A 19099-nucleotide genomic window follows, 5' to 3' on the forward strand; every position below is an offset into this window, starting at 1 on the left:
TCCTTCTCCTCCTGATTTGGACCTTGAGATTTCAGTCCGATGCTCCAATGTGGGACTCTGTCTCTGTCTCCTTTCATTGCCTGATGAAGGTTAATATTCAGGAGGATGCCTATATGTTTTTCTTTGGGTTCACCTTCTTATTTAGCTTCTCTAGGATCACTAATTATAGGCTCAATGTCCTTTATTTATGGCTAGAAACCAAAAAGGACACTGTCACTAAGACAAAAAGGCAACCCACTGACTGGGAGAAGATCTTCACCAACCCCACAACTGACAAAGGTCTGATCTCCAAAATATATAAAGAACTCAAGAAACTAGACTGTAAAAGGCTAATCAACCCAATTATAAAATGGGGCACTGAGCTGAACAGAGAATTCTCAATAGAAGAAGTTCAAGTGGCCAAAAGACACTTAAGGTCATGCTCAACTTCCTTAGCGATCAGGGAAATGCAAATCAAGACAACTTTAAGATACCATCTTACACCTGTCAGAATGGCTAAAATCAAAAACACCAATGATAGCCTTTGCTGGAGAGGTTGTGGAGAAAGGGGTACACTCATCCATTGCTGGTGGGAATGCAAACTTGTGCAACCACTCTGGAAAGCAGTGTGGTGGTTTCTCAGGAAATTTGGGATCAACCTACCCCTGGATCCAGCAATACCACTCTTGGGAATATACCCAAGAGAGGCCTTATACAACAAAAGTATATGCTCAACTATGTTCATAGCAGCATTGTTTGTAATAGCCAGAACCTGGAAACAACCTAGATGCCCTTCAATGGAAGAATGGATGAAGAAAATATGGAATATATACATATTAGAGTACTACTCAGCAGTAAAAAAAAACAATGACTTCTTGAATTTTGCATACAAATGGATGGAAATAGAAAACACTATCCTGAGTGAAGTAAGCCAGACCCAAAAAGAGGAACATGGGATATACTCCTTCGAATGTTTTCTAAAGTGTCACAGGGGGACAAAGGGACGTGGATTGCACCCGTGCTGGATGGGGACGTGGGAACTGGGTGGAGATCCTGCTGCGTTCTACGCCGGTGACTATTTCAGGCTCCAATCGGGTACCGTAGTCCCCGATCCGGAAGTCGTCTGCTGCCGGAAGTGACACGCGGTTTGGCGCTCGCGGGAAACTCGTCTAGCTGGCGGGCGCACCGGTGGGACTCCAGCTGCCATGAGCCTCTGGGTGGACAAATACCGGCCGTGCTCCCTCGCCCGGCTGGACTATCACAAGGAACAGGCGGCGCAGCTGCGCAACCTGGTGAGCAGACCGGGACGGCAGAGGCCGGCACGTTCCGCCGCTTCCTGAAAAGCCCGCGGAAGGGAGAAGGCGGGCGCTGCAGGGCTATCGGGGACCCAAAGTGACAAATTCCCCGGAGTGCTGCTTCTGCTGCCCGGGGTCCCTTGAGCTTGGGGTGCGGACCTGGCGGAGGCTGCAAACCCCGGTTGTAGGAAGGGCTGGGGCCGACAGGCTCTCCTGCTGCAGGTAGCTAGATGGCGGGCTGATGGAGGGGACAGTGCCCTGCACCCTGTTCGTAGTTACTAGCCTCTTCGGAATCACAGCTAAGTCCTTTCTGAAAACGAGGACTTATGTTTTAGTTGTCTTTTTGTTGTTGATATAATGCGTGCAACAATGTAAAAATCGAGCATTACATTTCCTGTCTATGCACACCGGTTTTCTGTACTTGTTTATATTTTTAGAGCAGGCATTTAATATGCTATTCCTATGCGTTAACAAGTTTACTTTTAAAGTCTACATCTTCTCATCGGATCAAGCCCCCATGCCCATAGTGCCCTTTAGTTTGGTGTCATTCTCTTACTGCTGTTTGATAACACACTCTTTCACATAGCATCCCTTATGTGCAGTCTTCCTGTACCCCCCGCCCCCCAAATGAACTTGCAAGGGAATCAGTGTACCCACTTCTTAGCAAGAGAATCATTTTGGGAACCAGGCAAGACAAGCATCTGTCTGAGTTACAGAGATTTTTTGAAAGTGCCCTTCAGAGAGCTTGCTGAGGGAGTTCCTGCCTTTAAGCATTTAGTGTTGTGCCCTGCGTGTTCTGTGTTGTGCGTGCATGTTGGCTTAAATTAGTGACCAGAGAAAGCAAACATTCCAGAGTTTGGTACATTTTCTATTGGCGTTGGATAGTAAACAAAATACCTTAGTGCTTTAGAAGTAGTTTAACCTGGAGCACCTGGGTTCGACGAAGTAAAATGCCTTGTTCCTTCTTCCCTAGGTGCAGTGTGGTGACTTTCCTCACCTCCTAGTATATGGGCCATCAGGTGCTGGAAAAAAGACAAGAATTATGTGTATTCTACGAGAACTTTATGGTGTCGGGGTAGAAAAATTGAGAATTGAACATCAATCTATCACAGTAAGCATCTCTCGTCGGTGTTCTGTAGATGTTACTGGCAAGGATTTTCAATTTTGGTTATGTATACCCCCCTCCCCACTAATGGCTGCCTAGTGTGTGACTTAAGAAATTGTGTGTGTGTGTAAGTGTAGTATGCATACATCAGTTGAAACAGACATTCACAGTGTTGTCAAAGTGAAAATCCACAAAAGTAATTTGCTGCAGAACATGCATACTTTAAGTTGATACATGGCCGTCATCTCACACCAGTTGTCTGAGAGGGATTGCAGAGACACATTTTTAAGTGGGAGGAGTAAAACAGGTGTGCATGAGATTTCCTCTTTCTATGTTATTATTTGCCATGGAACATGAATATATTTTTCCTTTATTTCTGTGTTAACATGGAAGACTGTTCAGGTAGTTAGTGGTGATTGGTTATACATGAGAAAAAGAAGATAGCCAGTAAGAAAATGTTGAGCAGATTCTTGTTTCATTCACAGACTCCATCTAAAAAAAAAATTGAAATCAGCACCATTGCCAGTAACTACCACCTTGAAGTTAATCCCAGGTAAACTGCTACTAAATATTTTTAGAAAAGTAGTAGGAATTACAAGTTTAGCAAAAGTAGTTTACAGTCATTGTCCTCCAGCTTAGAGTTATTTTTTGAAGTATTGCTGTACGTTTGGAAGCTTGGTCCACAGAGCAGATTAAAGTAAAGCTGGTTGCTTGACCCACAGCCTGGTGTTGGCTACTGTGCTGTCACTGAAGTCCGCTCGCTCTGCAAAACTCACAGTTTCCAGTTCCTTGCGTGAGTTCTGTTGAGCTATCCTGACTCTTTCAGTGTTGGTGAGCGTAAACAAAGCTGTCTAAAAAGTCAATCCTGTCTGGAATAAGTATCAGATACTGAATGTGGGCCACCATCCTTCTTTGGTATATTTTGTGTTTCGTTGTCTCTACTGGAGGATTATGTTAGGCAATGGCTATTGCTTGGATGCCTACTAAGATAGAAGGTCCAAGTCCTGCTATGGGGGTTGGGGGGACACTGGGGACCCATGTTACAGTATTAATTGGGAAAAGTGTCAGAGGTCCTTAGGGCAGCAACCACCACGGACCATGTCACCGAGGTGAGTGTCTCTGAAAAGACGGTGGAATGGAGGGAGTAGGAGGAGTCTTAAGCTCATGCTTGTGTGGATTTGGTGGCAGGCACTATGTATGCTCTATACACACTGTCTTCTTCAGTCTGTAGAGTAACTCTTACACAGTTCATCAAGGGAAAGATGGGGAATGGATCAAGTTATAAAACTAAGAGTGTTTGCTCTGTAGGCTACTTGGAGAATATACCAACTTCATGCCTGGGAAAATGGTCACCAGAGTCCAGATGTTCTGGTCTAGTCATGACAAAGAGAGGAAAACTTAATGCTGTGTGGGTAATTATAAAGTGAAATGGACAAATGAGATGTAACTAGGTCCTTCTGTAGTGAGTAAGGTAGTAGCAGGGGATTTGTTAAACTGTTAGTAGTAATATTACTGTGAGAGCACACCGAATGCTTTCAGTGCTAATACGATTGCAGTTTGTTAACGAGCCTAAAATATCCCAATTTTAAAAGTTTATAATAGTAACTACATATTACTAGTTTCAACAAAAATTTTAAGCACAAGATTGTACAATTGTAGCCAAGCACGGTTGTATACTCAAGATGGTGATAAATTGAAAATTGAAAACCAACATGGACCACAAATCAGAATACCATATCAAAACAAAAGAAAGGAAAACAAACTTCCTGAAATTTTTCATGTACTAACAGCTTAAGAGTAAGGGTGTAGCCGGGCGGTGGTGGCGCACGCCTTTAATCCCAGCACTCGGGAGGCAGAGGCAGGCGGATCTCTGTGAGTTCGAGGCCAGCCTGGTCTACAAAGGGAGTTCCAGGACAGGCTCCAAAGCTACAGAGAAACCCTGTCTCGAAAAACCAAAAAAAAAAAAAAAAAAAAAAAAAAAAAAGAGTAAGGGTGTAATACTTGGTAAGTATTTACAGCCATGTAATCGTCGTTCTGTTGTATAGTGATGCAGGAAACAGCGATCGGGTCGTAATTCAGGAGATGCTGAAGACAGTGGCTCAGTCACAGCAGCTTGAAACCAGCTCACAAAGAGACTTCAAAGGTGAGTGGAGGAGGCTAGCCTCCTGTGAGGCTGCTGGGCACCAGTGCTCCTTCTTATTGGAGTTAAAAATGAATGTGTGCTGGGTACAGTGGCATTTGAGAGGCAGAGGCAGGAGGATCTCTGTAGTTCAAGGCCAGTATGGTCTACATAGTGAGCTCCAGAGCAGCCGGGCTCCATAAAGAGACTGGTCTCGAAAGAAAGAAAGGAAGGAAGGAAGGAAGGAAGGAAAGAAAGAAAGAAAAGACAAATGAATGTGAGCCCCAGCCTCTGCATAAAGAGACTGGTCTAGAAAGGAAGGAAGGAAGGAAGGAAGGAAGGAAGGAAGGAAAGAAGGAAGGAAAGAAAAGACGAATGTGAGCCCCAGCCTCTGCTCGTGGTGTTTGCAGTCCTCTGTCTGCGGTGCCTGTTTGACATTTCAGAGAAAGTACTGGGAACACACATCATTAAAAATAAGAAACAACGTGATTTCAAAATAACTGGTTTGTGACCAAAACTTCCCGTTGTCACTGTGAACAAAGAAAGTGAAAACCAGCTGTAACCCCATCTCCTGGACAGACATGACCGATGGCGACTTTTGCCTGCCAGTGTTTCTTATACACATGTAATGCTTATATATAAGACTTTGTGATGACAAAAATGTCGGCATTGGATGTGTTTCATGTATGTTGTCAAATTCTTCATCTGTGGCATAATGGAAATTTGTATTATCTAATCTGTTGTTATTTTTTATCTTTGTTATTTTGGAGGAGAAAAGTCATTTTTTCTTTTGTATATATATTTATTGTTTGAATTATTCATAGTTACTTTTAGTCTATTTCTTTTGAATGTGTCCATGGTATGTGGCGCCATGGTGTGATGTACAGTGCACATGTGTGCAAGTGCACACGGAGGCCAGAATCTTCCTGGCTCACTCTTCAGTTTATCCTTGACATGGGGTCTCTCACTGAACCTGGATACACTGATTTTGGCTCTACTGAAGAGCCTGTGAGCTCCAGGGATGCAGCTGTGTCTGTTTCTCCAGCTCTGAGTTTTTTTTTTTTTTTTAATAATTTTTTTTATTAAGAAAAGAAGAAAAAAAAACATAAACAAAAACCAAGTTTCCACCTCCTCCCAGCCTCCCATTTCCCTCCCCCTCCTCCCACCCTTCTCCCCCTCCTCCCACCCTTCTACCCCTCCCCCCACTCCTCTCCCCCTCCCTCTCCAGTCCACAGAGCAGTCCAGGTTCCCTGCCCTGTGGTAAGTCCTAGGTCCTCCCCCCTCCGTCCATATCTAGGAAGGTGAACATCCAAACTGGCTAGGCTTCCACAAAGCCAGCACATTAAGTAGGATCAAAACCCCGTGCCATTGTCCTTTGCGTCTCATCAGCCCTCATTGTTCGCCATGTTCAGAGAGTCCGGTTTTATCCCATGCTTTTTCGGTCACAGTCCAGCTGGCCTTGGTGAGCTCCCAGTAGATCAGCTCCACTGTCTCAGTGGGTGGGTGCACGCCTCGTGGTCCCGACTTCTTTGCTCATGTTCTCCCTCCTTCTGCTCCTCATTGGGACCTTGGGAGCTCAGTCCAGTGCTCCAGTGTGGGTCTCTGTCTCTGTCTCCATCCATCACCAGATGAAGGTTCTATGATGATATGCAAGATATTCGTCAGTATTGCTCTCGGATAGGGTCATTTCAGGTTCCCAATCCTCAGCTACCCAAGGAACTAACTGGGAACCTCATGTTGGGCACTTGGGAGCCCCTCTAGGGTCAAATCTCTTGCTCACCCTAAAGTGGTTCCCTTAACTAAGAATTGTGGTTCCGTGCTCCCCTATCCACCTTTCCTTTATCCCAATTCTCCTGATTCCCCAAATCCCCCCTCCTTCCCTTCTACCTTTTCTCTCCCCATCTCCCCTTACCCCCATCCCACCCCACCCCCAAGATCCTAATTTTCTCCCCGGCAATTGGGTCTAATTCCCTTAGCCAAGAGGATAACTATATGTTTTTCCTTGGGTTCACCTTCTTACTTAGCTTCTTTAGGTTCACCTATTGTAGACTCCGTGGCCCTAATTTATGGCTAGAAACCAATTATGAGCGAGTACATCCCATGTTCATCTTTTTGGGTCTGGGACACCTCACTCAGGATAGTGTTTTCTATTTCCATCCATTTGCCTGCAAAATTCGAGAAGTCATTGTTTTTTACCGCAGCGTAGTACTCTAGCGTGTATATATTCCATACTTTCTTCATCCATTCTTCCATTGAAGGGCATCTAGGTTGTTTCCAGGTTCTGGCTATTACAAATAATACTGCTATGAACATAGTTGAACAAATGCTTTTGTCATATGATAGAGCATCTCTTGGGTATATTCCCAGGAGTGGTATTGCTGGGCCCAGGGGTAAGTTGATCCCGAATTTCCTGAGAAACCGAAACACTGACTTCCACAGTGGTTGCACAAGATGGCATTCCCACCAGCAATGGATGAGGGTACCCGTTCCTCCACAGCCTCTCCAGCAAAGGTTATCCTTGGTGTTTTTGACTTTAGCCATTCTGACAGGTGTAAGATGATATCTCAAAGTTGTTTTGATTTGCATTTCCCTGATTGCTAAGGAAGTTGAGCACGACTTTAAGTGTCTTTTGGCCATTTGAACTTCCTCTGCTGAGAATTCTCTGTTCAGTTCAGTGCCCCATTTTTTAATTGGGTTAATTAGCATTTTAAAGTCTAGTTTCTTGAGTTCTTTATATATTTTGGAGATCAGACCTTTGTCTGTTGTGGGGTTGGTGAAGATCTTCTCCCAATCAGTAGGTTGCCTTTGTGTCTTATTGACTATGTCCTTTGCTTTACAGAAGCTTCTCAGTTTAAGTAGGTCCCATTTATTCAATGTTGCCCTTAATGTCTGTGCTTCTGGGGTTATACATAGGAAGCGATCTCCTGTGCCCAGCTCCTGTAGGGTACTTCCCACTTTCTCTTCTATCAGGTTCAGTGTGTTCGGGCTGATATTGAGGTCTTTAATCCATTTGGACTTGAGTTTTGTGCACGGTGATAGATAAGGGTCTATTTTCATTCTTCTACAAGATGACATCCAGTTGTGCCAGCACCATTTGTTGAAGATGCTTTCTTTCTTCCATTTTATACTTTTAGCTCCTTTATCGAAAATCAGGTGTTCATAGGTTTGTGGGATAAAATCCGGGTCTTCTATACGATTCCATTGGTCGACTTCTCTGTTTTTATGCCAGTACCACACTGTTTTCATTACTGTAGCTCTGTAATAGAGTTTGAAGTCAGGGATGGTAATGCCTCCAGAAGATCCTTTATTGTATAGGATTGTTTTGGCTATCCTGGGTTTTTTGTTTTTCCATATAAAGTTGATTATTGTCCTCTCCAGATCTGTGAAGAATTTTGATGGGATCTTGATGGGGATTACATTGAATCTATAAATAGCCTTTGGTAGAATTGCCATTTTTACTATGTTGATCCTCCCAATCCAAGAGCAAGGGAGGTCCATCCATTTTTTGGTATCCTCTTCAATTTCTTTCTTCAATGCCTTAAAGTTCTTGTCAAATAGATCTTTCACTTCCTTGGTTAGATGTACCCCAAGATATTTTATGCTGTTTTTGGCTATTGTGAATGGTGAAGCTTCTCTGATTTCCCTCTCTGCTTCCATATCCTTTGTGTATAAGAGGGCGACTGATTTTTTGGAGTTGATCTTGTATCCTGCCACATTACTAAAGCTGTTTATCAGCTGTATAAGTTCTTTGGTGGAGTTTTTGGGGTCGCTTATGTACACTATCATATCATCTGCAAATAACGAAAGTTTAACTTCTTCCTTTCCAATTCGAATCCCCTTGATTCCATTATGTTGTCTTATTGCTATTGCTAGAACTTCAAGCACTATATTGAAGAGGTATGGCGAGAGTGGACAGCCTTGCCGTGTTCCTGAGTTAAGTGGGATGGCTTTGAGTTTCTCTCCGTTTAATTTGATGTTAGCTGTCGGCTTGCTGTATATAGCTTTTATTATATTTAGGTATGACCCTTGTATCCCTAATCTCTCCAAGACTTTTAACATAAATGGATGTTGAATTTTGTCAAATGCTTTTTCAGCATCTAATGAAATGATCATATGGTTTTTTTCTTTCAGTTTATTTATATGCTGGATTACATTGATAGATTTTCGTATGTTGAACCAGCCCTGCATCTCAGGAATGAAGCCTACTTGATCATAATGGATAATTTTTCTGATGTGTTCTTGGATTCGATTTGCCAGTATTTTGTTGAGGATTTTTGCGTCGATATTCATGAGTGAGATTGGCCTGTAGTTCTCTTTCCTGGTTGAGTCTTTGAGTGGTTTTGGTATCAGAGTAATTGTGGCTTCATAAAAGGAGTTTGGTAATGACCCTTCTGTTTCTATCTTGTGGAATACATTAAGGAGTATAGGTATTAGATCTTCTTGGAAGATCTGGTAGAATTCCGCATTGAAACCATCTGGTCCTGGGCTTTTTTTGGTAGGGAGGTTTTTGATAACCTCTTCTAATTCTTCGCGACTAACAGGTCTATTTAGATTGTTCACCAGGTCCTGATTTAACTTTGGTATATGATATTTATCTAAAAAAGTGTCCATTTCCTTTACATTTTCCAATTTTGTGGCATATAGGCTTTTGTAGTAAGATCTAATGATTCTCTGAATTTCCTCTGTGTCTGTGGTTATGTCCCCCTTTTCATTTCTGATCTTATTAATTTGCAAATTCTCTCTCTGCCGTTTGATTAGCTTGGATAGTGGTTTGTCAATCTTGTTGATTTTCTCCAGGAACCAGCTTTTTGTTTCATTGATTTTTTGTATTGTTTTCTGTGTTTCTATTTTGTTGATTTCAGCCCTCATTTTGATTATTTCCAGTCTTCTACTCCTCCTAGGTGAGTCTGCTTCTTTTTTTTCTAGAGCTTTCAGGTGGGCTGTTAAGTTTCCAATGTGAGCTTTCTCTGTTTTCTTTAAGTGGGCACTTAGTGCTATGAACTTTCCTCTTAGGACTGCTTTCATAGTGTCCCATAAGTTTGAGTATGTTGTTTCTTTATTTTCATTGAATTCCAGGAAGACTTTAATTTCTTTCTTTATTTCTTCCTTAATCCAGCTATGGTTCAATAGTTGACTGTTCAGTTTCCATGACTTTGTATGCTTTCTGGGGGTAGCATTATTGTTGAATTCTAACTTTAATCCATGGTGATCTGATAAGACACAGGTGGTTACTAATATTTTTTTGTAACTGTGGATGTTTGCTTTGTTACCGACTATGTGGTCGATTTTCGAGAAGGTTCCATGAGCTGCAGAGAAGAAGGTATATTCTTTCCTATTTGGATGGAATGTTCTATAGATGTCTGTTAAGTCCATTTGATTCATTACCTCCACTAATTCTCTTATTTCTCTGTTAGGTTCCTGTCTGATTGACCTGTCCATTGGTGAGAGAGGAGTGTTGAAGTCTCCTACTATTAGTGTGTGCGGTTTGATGGCTGCCTTGAATTTTAGCAATGTTTCTTTTATGTACGTGGGTGCTTTTATATTAGGGGCATAGATGTTCAGGATTGAGACTTCATCCTGATGAACTGTTCCTGTTATGAGTATAAAATGCCCCTCTCCATCTCTTCTGATTGATTTAAGTTTAAAGTCAACTTTGTTAGAGATTAGTATGGCCACACCTGCCTGTTTCTTAGGTCCATTTGCTTGATAGGCCTTTTCCCAGCCCTTTACTCTGAGTAGGTGCCTGTCTTTGTGGTTGAGGTGTGTTTCTTGTAAACAGCAGAATGTTGGATCCTGTTTTCTTATCCAATCTCTTAGCCTGTGCCTTTTTATAGGTGAGTTGAGTCCATTGACATTAAGTGATATTAATGACCAGTGGTTGTTAACTCCGGTCATTTTTTTTTAGTCGTAGAGTTTGTGTGTTTCCCTTCTTTGTTTTGTGTTGGTGAAGGGTCTCTAGATGTCTGAGTTATTGTGGTCATTGTTGGACTCCTTGGTTAGTGATTTTCCTTCAATTACTTTCTGTAAGGCTGGATTTGTGGCTGCGTATTGTTTAAATTTGTTTTTATCCTGGAAAATTTTATTTTCTCCATTTATAGTGAATGAAAGCTTGGCTGGGTATAGTAATCTGGGCTTGCACCCATGGTCTCTCAGTTTCTGCAGTACATCTATCCAGGACCTTCTGGCCTTCATGGTTTCCATGGAGAAGTCAGGTGTAAGTCTGATAGGTTTACCTTTATAAGTAATTTGGCCTTTTTCCTTTGCAGCTCTTAATATTCTTTCCTTATTCTGTATGCTTTGTGTTTTGATAATTATATGGCGAGGGGATGTTTTTTTTTGATCCAGCCTATTCGGTGTTCTGTATGCTTCTTGCACCTTCATAGGAAAATCTTTCCTTAGGTTGGGAAAGTTTTCTTCTATAATTTTATTAAATAGATTTTCTGGACCATTGAGCTGCCCTTCTTCTCCTTCTTCTACTCCTATTATTCTTAGGTTTGGTCTTTTTATTGTGTCCCATATTTCCTGAATGTTTTGTGATGAGAGTTTGTTGGACTTGCTGTTTTCTTTGATCAGTGTGTTTATTTTCTCTATGGTATCTTCAGAATCCGAGAGTCTTTCTTCTATCTCTTGTATTCTGCTGGTTATGCTTGTTTCTGTAGTCTCTATTCGTTTACCTAGATTTTCCATGTCCAGACGGCCCTCTGTTTGTGTTTTCTTCTTTGCCTCTATTTCAGTTTTCAGGTCTTGAACTGTTTCCATTATCTGTTTGATTGTTTTTCCTTGGTTTTCTAGGGTATCATTCACTGATTTATTCAATTCTTCAAACTTTCTGCTATATTTCTCATCCATTTCTATAAGGGCGTTTTTTACATGCTGTTTAAGGGTGTCAATCACTTTCATGAAGTCAGTCTTTTCTCCTTCCTCTTGATTAAGGGGTTCTTGTCCTCCCGTTGTGAGGTCGCTTGTTTCTGGTAGCTTCATGTTGCTTTTCAGCTTGTTGGGCGAATTCTTGCCTTGACGTCGGCCCATCTCTTCTTCCAAATGCTCCCTATGGATCTTCTTTTACCGGATTAGGTCTCCTTGCCTACCAAACGCTGTCTCTCCCCAATGTTGGCTCTCCCAATGCTGGGTCTCCTGGCGCCGAAAGATCAGGCCTCCGTGCTGGTTGGGCAGCTCGCAGACAAAGCGCCTACCCCGCTTGGTGCAGGCAGGCCACAGAAACAAAGGAACTGCTGCCCGCCCGGGAGCCCCGGGTACTCGGACCCAGCGCCCAGATAGGCTGGGCTGGGCGATGCCACGCGCCAAAAGAGGGCAGTGGGGGCGAAGTGGGGAGGGCTCTGGACGGAAGCTGGTTGGGCCAGGAAGAAACAGGCAGCAGAGAGCCCAAGCAGGACAGGGGGCCAAGAAACCCCCGAGCTCCCCGTCCCAGGCTGGCGCCGTGGGCCAGAAACTCACCCCAATGCTGGGTCTCCTGGCGCCGAAAGATCAGGCCTCCGTGCTGGTTGGGCAGCTCGCAGACAAAGCGCCTACCCCGCTTGGTGCAGGCAGGCCACAGAAACAAAGGAACTGCTGCCCCCCCGGGAGCCCCGAGTACTCGGACCCAGCGCCCAGATAGGCTGGGCTGGGCGATGCCACGCGCCAAAAGAGGGCAGTGGGGGCGAAGTGGGGAGGGCTCTGGACGGAAGCTGGGTGGGCCAGGAAGAAAGATGCAGCACCCGGGGAGTAGAGGCCCTGCAGAGAGCCCAAGCAGGACAGGGGGCCAAGAAACCCCCGAGCTCCCCGTCCCAGGCTGGCGCCATGGGCCAGAAACTCACCCCAATGCTGGGTCTCCTGGCGCCGAAAGATCAGGCCTCCGTGCTGGTTGGGCAGCTCGCAGACAAAGCGCCTACCCAGCTTGGTGCAGGCAGGCCACAGAAACAAAGGAACTGCCCAGCTCTGAGTTTTATGGCCATCTTTTTACATGGTTTCTGGAGCCGAACTCAGGTCTGCGTGGAGCGTACTCTTAGCAGGAAGTGCCTTTGTTACTTACAGAACCAACTACTTGCTCAATTCTCACTGTCAGGGTCCCATGTTCTCAGCCACAGAGTGGGCCCTGTGGGGCCTGCTCCTGCTTACGGCTTCTGCATTCACCCTGGCTGTGATCCTGTGTGTCCTGTGGGCAGTCTGTGGTTTTACATTCTCACAGCTGGGACAAGTGTTGTGGATTCCTCTTTTCACTCCCACTCAGGCATGATGTGTCTTTGTCTTTGTTCTTTTTATGGAAATGGGAATGGAGTTTGACTTACACATTGAGGTTGTTTGGATTCACCCCCTGCCTACTCACAGTTCCTGAACCACTTAGGGCTGACTGGTCCTCGACTGCAGCCAGATGCAATTTTCCTGTATGTCTTCCCAGATTCTCCTGTTGACTGTACCCATTGGCTATGACTCTTGCATCAGAGATTTCCAAAGTATTAACAAATTCCTTGAGTTTATAGCATAGATCAGCACATCCTTGTCTTGCAACTTTGTTATGATAAAAGCTGAGATGAAGTGACAAGTCCTAATTTAACTTCATTTTCACCAGGGTTTCTTAGTCTTGTTTGATTATAACATTTTAAAACATATGATTCTGCCCTTTGCGGAGGTGAAAGTAGAATATCAGCCATCTATTTAGGACGTCACACCTATTAATGAGGACACAGTAGATGCAGATGGTGACTTAACGCTTGAGTGCCCTCCAGTAAGCTGGTTTGTTTCTTTTTGACCCAGTGGTATTATTGACAGAGGTGGACAAACTCACAAAGGATGCTCAGCATGCCTTGCGCAGAACCATGGAGAAGTACATGTCCACCTGCAGGCTGATCTTGTGTTGCAATTCCACATCTAAGGTGATCCCCCCGATCCGCAGTAGGTGCCTGGCAGTTCGTGTGCCTGCTCCCAGCATTGATGACGTAAGTCATGTTAAGCTTTCCAGAAATATTTTGGCTCAAGTTTTGTTTTCTAAAACAAGGTGAAGCATATCAGACACACCGAAAGGTCAACCCTTAGTAGGTGTACAGAGTGATGTGTTTACTGGTAAATATAAACATAAAACATGTTCTCTTGCATCTATCTTTTAACAAATTTTGAGTGTTATGAATTCAGTGCATAAGGACTGATGAAGTATTTAATGTCTTTTACCTTAAGCTGATTTAGTTTGTCATAGGGGAAATGGGAGCATAAGGGATGTAGAGAACGTGAGAATCCCTGGTTCCTTTGGGGGAGTCAGTGCACCATTTTCCCTTTCAACTTAACAGCTGTCAATAACATGTACTAGATTCTCCCAGTAGACAGCGCTCACCATAATAGACAGTGAAGACTGTACAGCAGCAGCACGTGGCGTCCTGTAGGAGGCAGAAGCACTGTGAAAGGCTCCACAGCGATGTGGACAGATGTTAGACATTGTTTCCTCCTTGTTGATTTGTCTTCCAGATTTGCAGTGTGTTATCCAGTGTCTGCAAGAAGGAGGGTCTAGTTCTTCCTTCAAAACTGGCTCACAGGCTGGCAGAGAAGTCCTGCAGGAACCTCAGGAAAGCCTTACTGATGTGTGAAGCTTGCAGAGTGCAGCAGTGAGTGGGGCCGTCACACAGGGAGCATCTGGAACATGGCGATGTGGTGTTAATTTCTTTTCTCTTGTGTCATAGATACCCTTTTACTGAAGACCAAGAAATCCCCGAGACAGACTGGGAGGTGTATCTGAGGGAGACTGCAAATGCTATCGTCAGTCAGCAGACTCCACAGAGGTAACAGCATGAGGGAGGCACAGACACCATGATGTTTACAAGTATAATTCTCGAGTCTCATTTGAAAGGGGAAAAAATTGCATGTAAGACCTGAAATATAGTGATCCTAAGTAGGTAGTGTGTATAGTTTGTTTTTCTTCAATCTGTTTAACATGTAAAATGGAACTTTATTCATCTCTTCACCCCCCGCCCCCCAGAAAGTCTCTTAGTTTTATTGCCCAGCATAAAGTGCCTAGTGTGCTCAGGCTGAAAGAACAATTGTCATTGTTGTAATTGCTTTGTCATTGATGCGGAATGTGCTAGAAAGACTCTGAGCTTCCAGCTTGAGAGCTAATTTAGCCAAATGTTTCTCTCTTGGAGATACTGTTTGTTGTCCTGCCAAGGGCACTTGTGTTTTGGTACAGAGAGCAAAGAGATTGTACGTTGTGGGTCCAGAACTGCAAGACACTGCTCATGCCCAAGGACAGGATCTGTGGTGAGAAATACGAAGTACTTAGAAAGCATCGTTGTGCCACACTCCAAAGCTGTTTCCTTTCACGGCTGTGGGTTTCTTACTCAGTAGTGGACAGGACTGAAATGTCTCAGCCACTAGTTGTTCCTTTTATGACAGCTGAACTAAGACAGGCTCCATAGCTCTGAATAAACACGACAGTTTTGAGGTCCCCTGCTGTTGCAGTGTGGCATTTCCTCAGCCTCACTGAAGCGCAGCCTCATCCTTGCCCGTCACAGCTGAGAAGCAAGCCGCCTTGAGCCCTAGGGGGAGTAGATCATTTTTAGGGTGCAGAATAGACTTGAGTGCAGCCATGAGAGCCTGAGCGTCCGTGGTTTAGATGAAAACAGTGGTGAGAGGAGTGTGTGATTCTAGGTAGCTCTCTGATGAGTTAGGGTTCGGGAGATTCTTCTGTCAGTTAGTGCAGGTGGTCAGTGAGACCTTGTGCTGCTGCTGTGCTGAACTCTGTGTGACAAAGAGAGGAGTTTGAACCTGTGCTTTTAAGAGAGAACTTCTAAATCCCTGTCTTGATTCACCTGCAGTGGAGCATCTGCAGTAGCTTATTCAGAACCCTGGACAGTTGTTTTTTTCTTGGTAATGCATTGTAGAAAGACAAAGACAGTTGTTTTCTGAGTTTAGGGAATATCGTTATTTATTCTTGTTCTGACATGCAGTATGTGCATTTCCGTCCCACCCTCCTGAAAATGCCATGAGGGGAGCCTGAGTTAGGGACTCTGGTTTGCACTCGTATTGGCTTATCCTGGTTGTGGTTATCCGGGAGCTCTGCCTGTCCCTTCTGTGAAGGTCAGCTTTGTGTCCCTGCTGTAGTTTATAGACTAGGTTCATACTTCATGCTGACATTACCTCATCTCTTGTGTGGTTGACTGGAGACAGGCCAGTCTTTTCACAGCCTCTCTGTAGATACTTTAAGCATAAAATTCTAAGCTGCATAAACAGTACTTGATTCATCAGTAAAGTGAGTGTATTTAGTTTCTGGTGTGAAAGAGCTCAAGTTCCACATTTCAAGTTCTTGATTTCTGTTTTTTCTTAATTTTTATTACTCTGCATGTTTTTGTGTGTACGTGCATGTTTGTATGTGTGCATGTTTGTGTGTGTTTATATGCGTGCACTCGCTCATCAGTGCAAACAGCTGTGAGTGTGACTCTGTAGAGATCAGAGGATGGCTTTTGGGAGTCATTTTGACCCTTCACCATGGGTTCTGGGCGATCAGACTAAGGTTATTAGGTTTGCAAAACAAGCAGATTACCCAGCAATCCATCTCTCAGGCCCCGGAAGTCTAGATTTCCCTTCAGCACTATTGTGAGTGATACAATGAGGAGCCCTTATAAATACCTACTGTTAAAAAGTATGGAAAAAAAACTTACAAAAACTGAACTGGTCCTTGGCCCTGGTGGATTATCCTAGGAAGCTGAGGCAGAAAGAGTGCTACCAATTCAAAGCTGGCATGAGCTACATGAGGCCCAGGCGAGTTGGGCTACAGAAAGAGACTGTTTGAGAAGACGCTGAAGTGGGTGTACTGGGGCTGTCTCTCATTGGTACAGCACAAGTCAGGCAGCTTCTGTCTACAGCTGGGTGATAAATCAAGTAAGAAACTTGACCTTACCAGCTGGGTCATTAAAATTGTTCCTTCTTTTTTTATCACATAGTGGCAATTTCTTTGTCTTTCGTAGGCTCCTTGAAGTCCGCGGGAGGCTCTATGAGCTTCTCACTCACTGTATTCCTCCTGAGATGATAATGAAGGTAAGTGGCCCTGTTTGACATCTTGAACATTCCTAGCTATAAGCTGACACCAGTCCTGTGATCACAGCGCTTTTGTAATGCTAGGGTACGTCATCATCAGTTTTAGCATTTCAGTAATTCTACAGATGCAGTCTTCCTGTGTGCCAGGCACCCTTAGGGGACCACAGAAGACAGGAGGGAAGACCTCAGTTGTGATGCTGTGTTCTTGGGAGTGACATGGGAGACAAGTGAAGAATATTTCATAATGCTTTGAGTCTTTAAAGAAAGGATGGTGAAATAATAATAATAAAGAGCCGAGTTATGCACAGCCATGGTCGGCTGCTCAGGGAAAGGTTTTTTCCAGCTGACACTCAGCACTAAGGATGGAACTGTATAAGTGGATGGAAAACCGGTGTTCCAGGAAAGATGTGGTGTACATGGAGAAATGAGGCCGAGGATGTAGGTCCAGTCTAGACTTTGTAGGATCACTCTGCTGGCTGCTTAGCTAAATTTACTGATTTCAGATATTAGGGAATTTGCAGTTTGATTCTGTTGAAATTGCACAGTAATGTGAACAAACTCACATGATACAGAATACAAGGTCATCCTCTATATATAGGTGTTATTAATGCTTTGAATAGACTTGTTCCTTTCACCTAGTAACAAGTGCTGTGTGCTGTGTGCATGTGTGTGTATGTATGTGCGTGTGTGTGTTTAGTAGTGTGTAGTCTGTTCACTGTACTGAGTCTTCATTCAACAGCATAGGCTAGATGACCATGTCAGTTTTTTGAAGATGGCCTTTATTGGTGCAACTTTGGATTGCTTATATTAATGTAATGAATATGACAATAACTGCCTTGGTACTTAAGTCCTTGCACCCTTGTGCAACTGCACACAGCTGCTCTCAACTTCTGAGGGCTTTTTCTTTTTTTTTTTTTCTGATAAACCCATAATATGTTGAACATGTCATGCAAATGACGTAGCCAGATCTGGTGGCCACTTGGATGAGGTAGAAGGATCTCTTGAGCACATTAGCCTTGGTCACAGTGAGACCTTGTCTGAAAGAACAGAAGAGCATTTAGTGCATCTGACTTACCCATCAGACAGCCCAGGTCAGTGATAATGTGCTGTAGATATGGACTATTGCCATCAGGATCATGTGACTGGTGTGATTCCCTACATGGCGCCACGGTCTCAAGAGAATGTTATACTGCATATCTCTAGCCTGGAAAAAAATCCAAAATACAATTTACTTTTTTAACCATTTTTTAAAAAAATTTTTGAGATTATAGTTATTCCTTTTCTCTTTCCTCTCTCCAAGCCCTCCCCATACCCTTTTTCTTCCTTCTTCTTGCTGTCTTTAAAATTCAAGGCTTCTTTTTTATTGTTTACACATACACACGCGCACACACACAGATATGGGTGCGTGTGTGTATTCCTAAAGACATATGTACAACTTGCTCAGTCTGTATAATGTCAGTTTTATCAAGATACACTTTCTTGTGCATCTGTCTTCTGCGTCATCAATAAAGCTAACAAAGCAAAAGGAAACAAATGATCCATTAATTCAGACTGTTGCAAGAGCCTTTCTGTGTTTGGAATTTGGAAGACATTAGATAAGCGCCAGGTTTTATTGTATACATGGTGTTTTTGGCTTTGTTGAAAACTGATTCATACAAAAAAGTAATAGATATATACATATATACATGTATATACATACTTGTAAGTATATATGCCTACATACAGACATAAAAACTACATTAAAGCTTTACCTTTATGAGGGAGAGGCGTAAGCATGTTTGGCTATTTTTCCCCCAGACTGCTTTTTAAGTCTCCCTTCCTCCTGTAGGGCCTGCTCTCAGAGCTCTTACACAACTGCGATGGGCAGCTGAAAGGGGAGGTGGCGCAGATGGCAGCCTATTATGAGCATCGACTGCAGCTGGGCAGCAAAGCCATTTATCACTTGGAGGCATTTGTGGCCAAATTTATGGCCCTTTATAAGAAGTTCATGGAGGATGGACTGGAAGGCATGGTTTTCTGATGCAGCCAGCGGCTCCTCCAAGTGCCTCAGAAGTCGCGTTTATGCAGATTTGCTCTGGGACTGTGGGTACAATAAACTACTTTATTTACTAAATTGTTATTGTGGGGTTTTTGTTGTTTTTAAATGAATCCTTTCTGAGCTATTAATCATTTTTATTCATTATTTTTATATGTAAGGGTGTTTTGCCTGCTTGAGTATGTATGCTTGTGTACCATGTTCATAGTTGCTGCCAGAAGAGGGTGCTGGAGCCCCTGGGACCTGAGTTACAGATGTTTGTGAGCTGCTGGGTATTTTGTGAGGTGCTGGGTATTGAACGCGGTCCTCTGCAAGAACAAGTGACTTTTGGCCACTAAGCCATTTCTCCAGCTGCTGAACTATAAAAGACTCTATGATCTTGCCCTTAGTGTTGTGGTGTACTGGGAATCCTGTTTGTTTGTTTTTTTTTTAAAATTTTTTAAAGGGTATAAATATAGAGGGTGGAGACTGAAATTTCCAGATTCCTGCGCTGCTTTACAAGGAAATACCCAGAGATTGTTGTACAGAGTTCACATAAGCCACGGGACCTC

General features: G+C 43.5%; 1 protein-coding gene across 1 annotated transcript; it reads left to right on the forward strand.

The window, feature by feature from the left end:
* The first annotated feature begins 1126 nt into the window (after nucleotides 1–1126).
* Rfc3 (replication factor C subunit 3) lies at nucleotides 1127–18626 on the forward strand. The gene is made up of 9 exons (XM_041678177.1): nucleotides 1127–1271; nucleotides 2248–2385; nucleotides 2865–2932; nucleotides 4425–4522; nucleotides 13250–13431; nucleotides 13952–14088; nucleotides 14164–14262; nucleotides 16444–16513; nucleotides 18342–18626. The coding sequence occupies exons 1-9, from the start codon at nucleotides 1185–1187 to the stop codon at nucleotides 18531–18533; spliced, it is 1071 nt and encodes a 356-aa protein (XP_041534111.1). The 5' UTR covers nucleotides 1127–1184; the 3' UTR covers nucleotides 18534–18626.
* Nucleotides 18627–19099: the final 473 nt, after the last annotated feature.

The sequence above is a fragment of the Microtus oregoni genome, unplaced genomic scaffold, assembly GCF_018167655.1.
Source record: "Microtus oregoni isolate MIOR12 unplaced genomic scaffold, Mior012 000029F_ref0000214, whole genome shotgun sequence".
NCBI classification, from domain to species: domain Eukaryota; kingdom Metazoa; phylum Chordata; class Mammalia; order Rodentia; family Cricetidae; genus Microtus; species Microtus oregoni.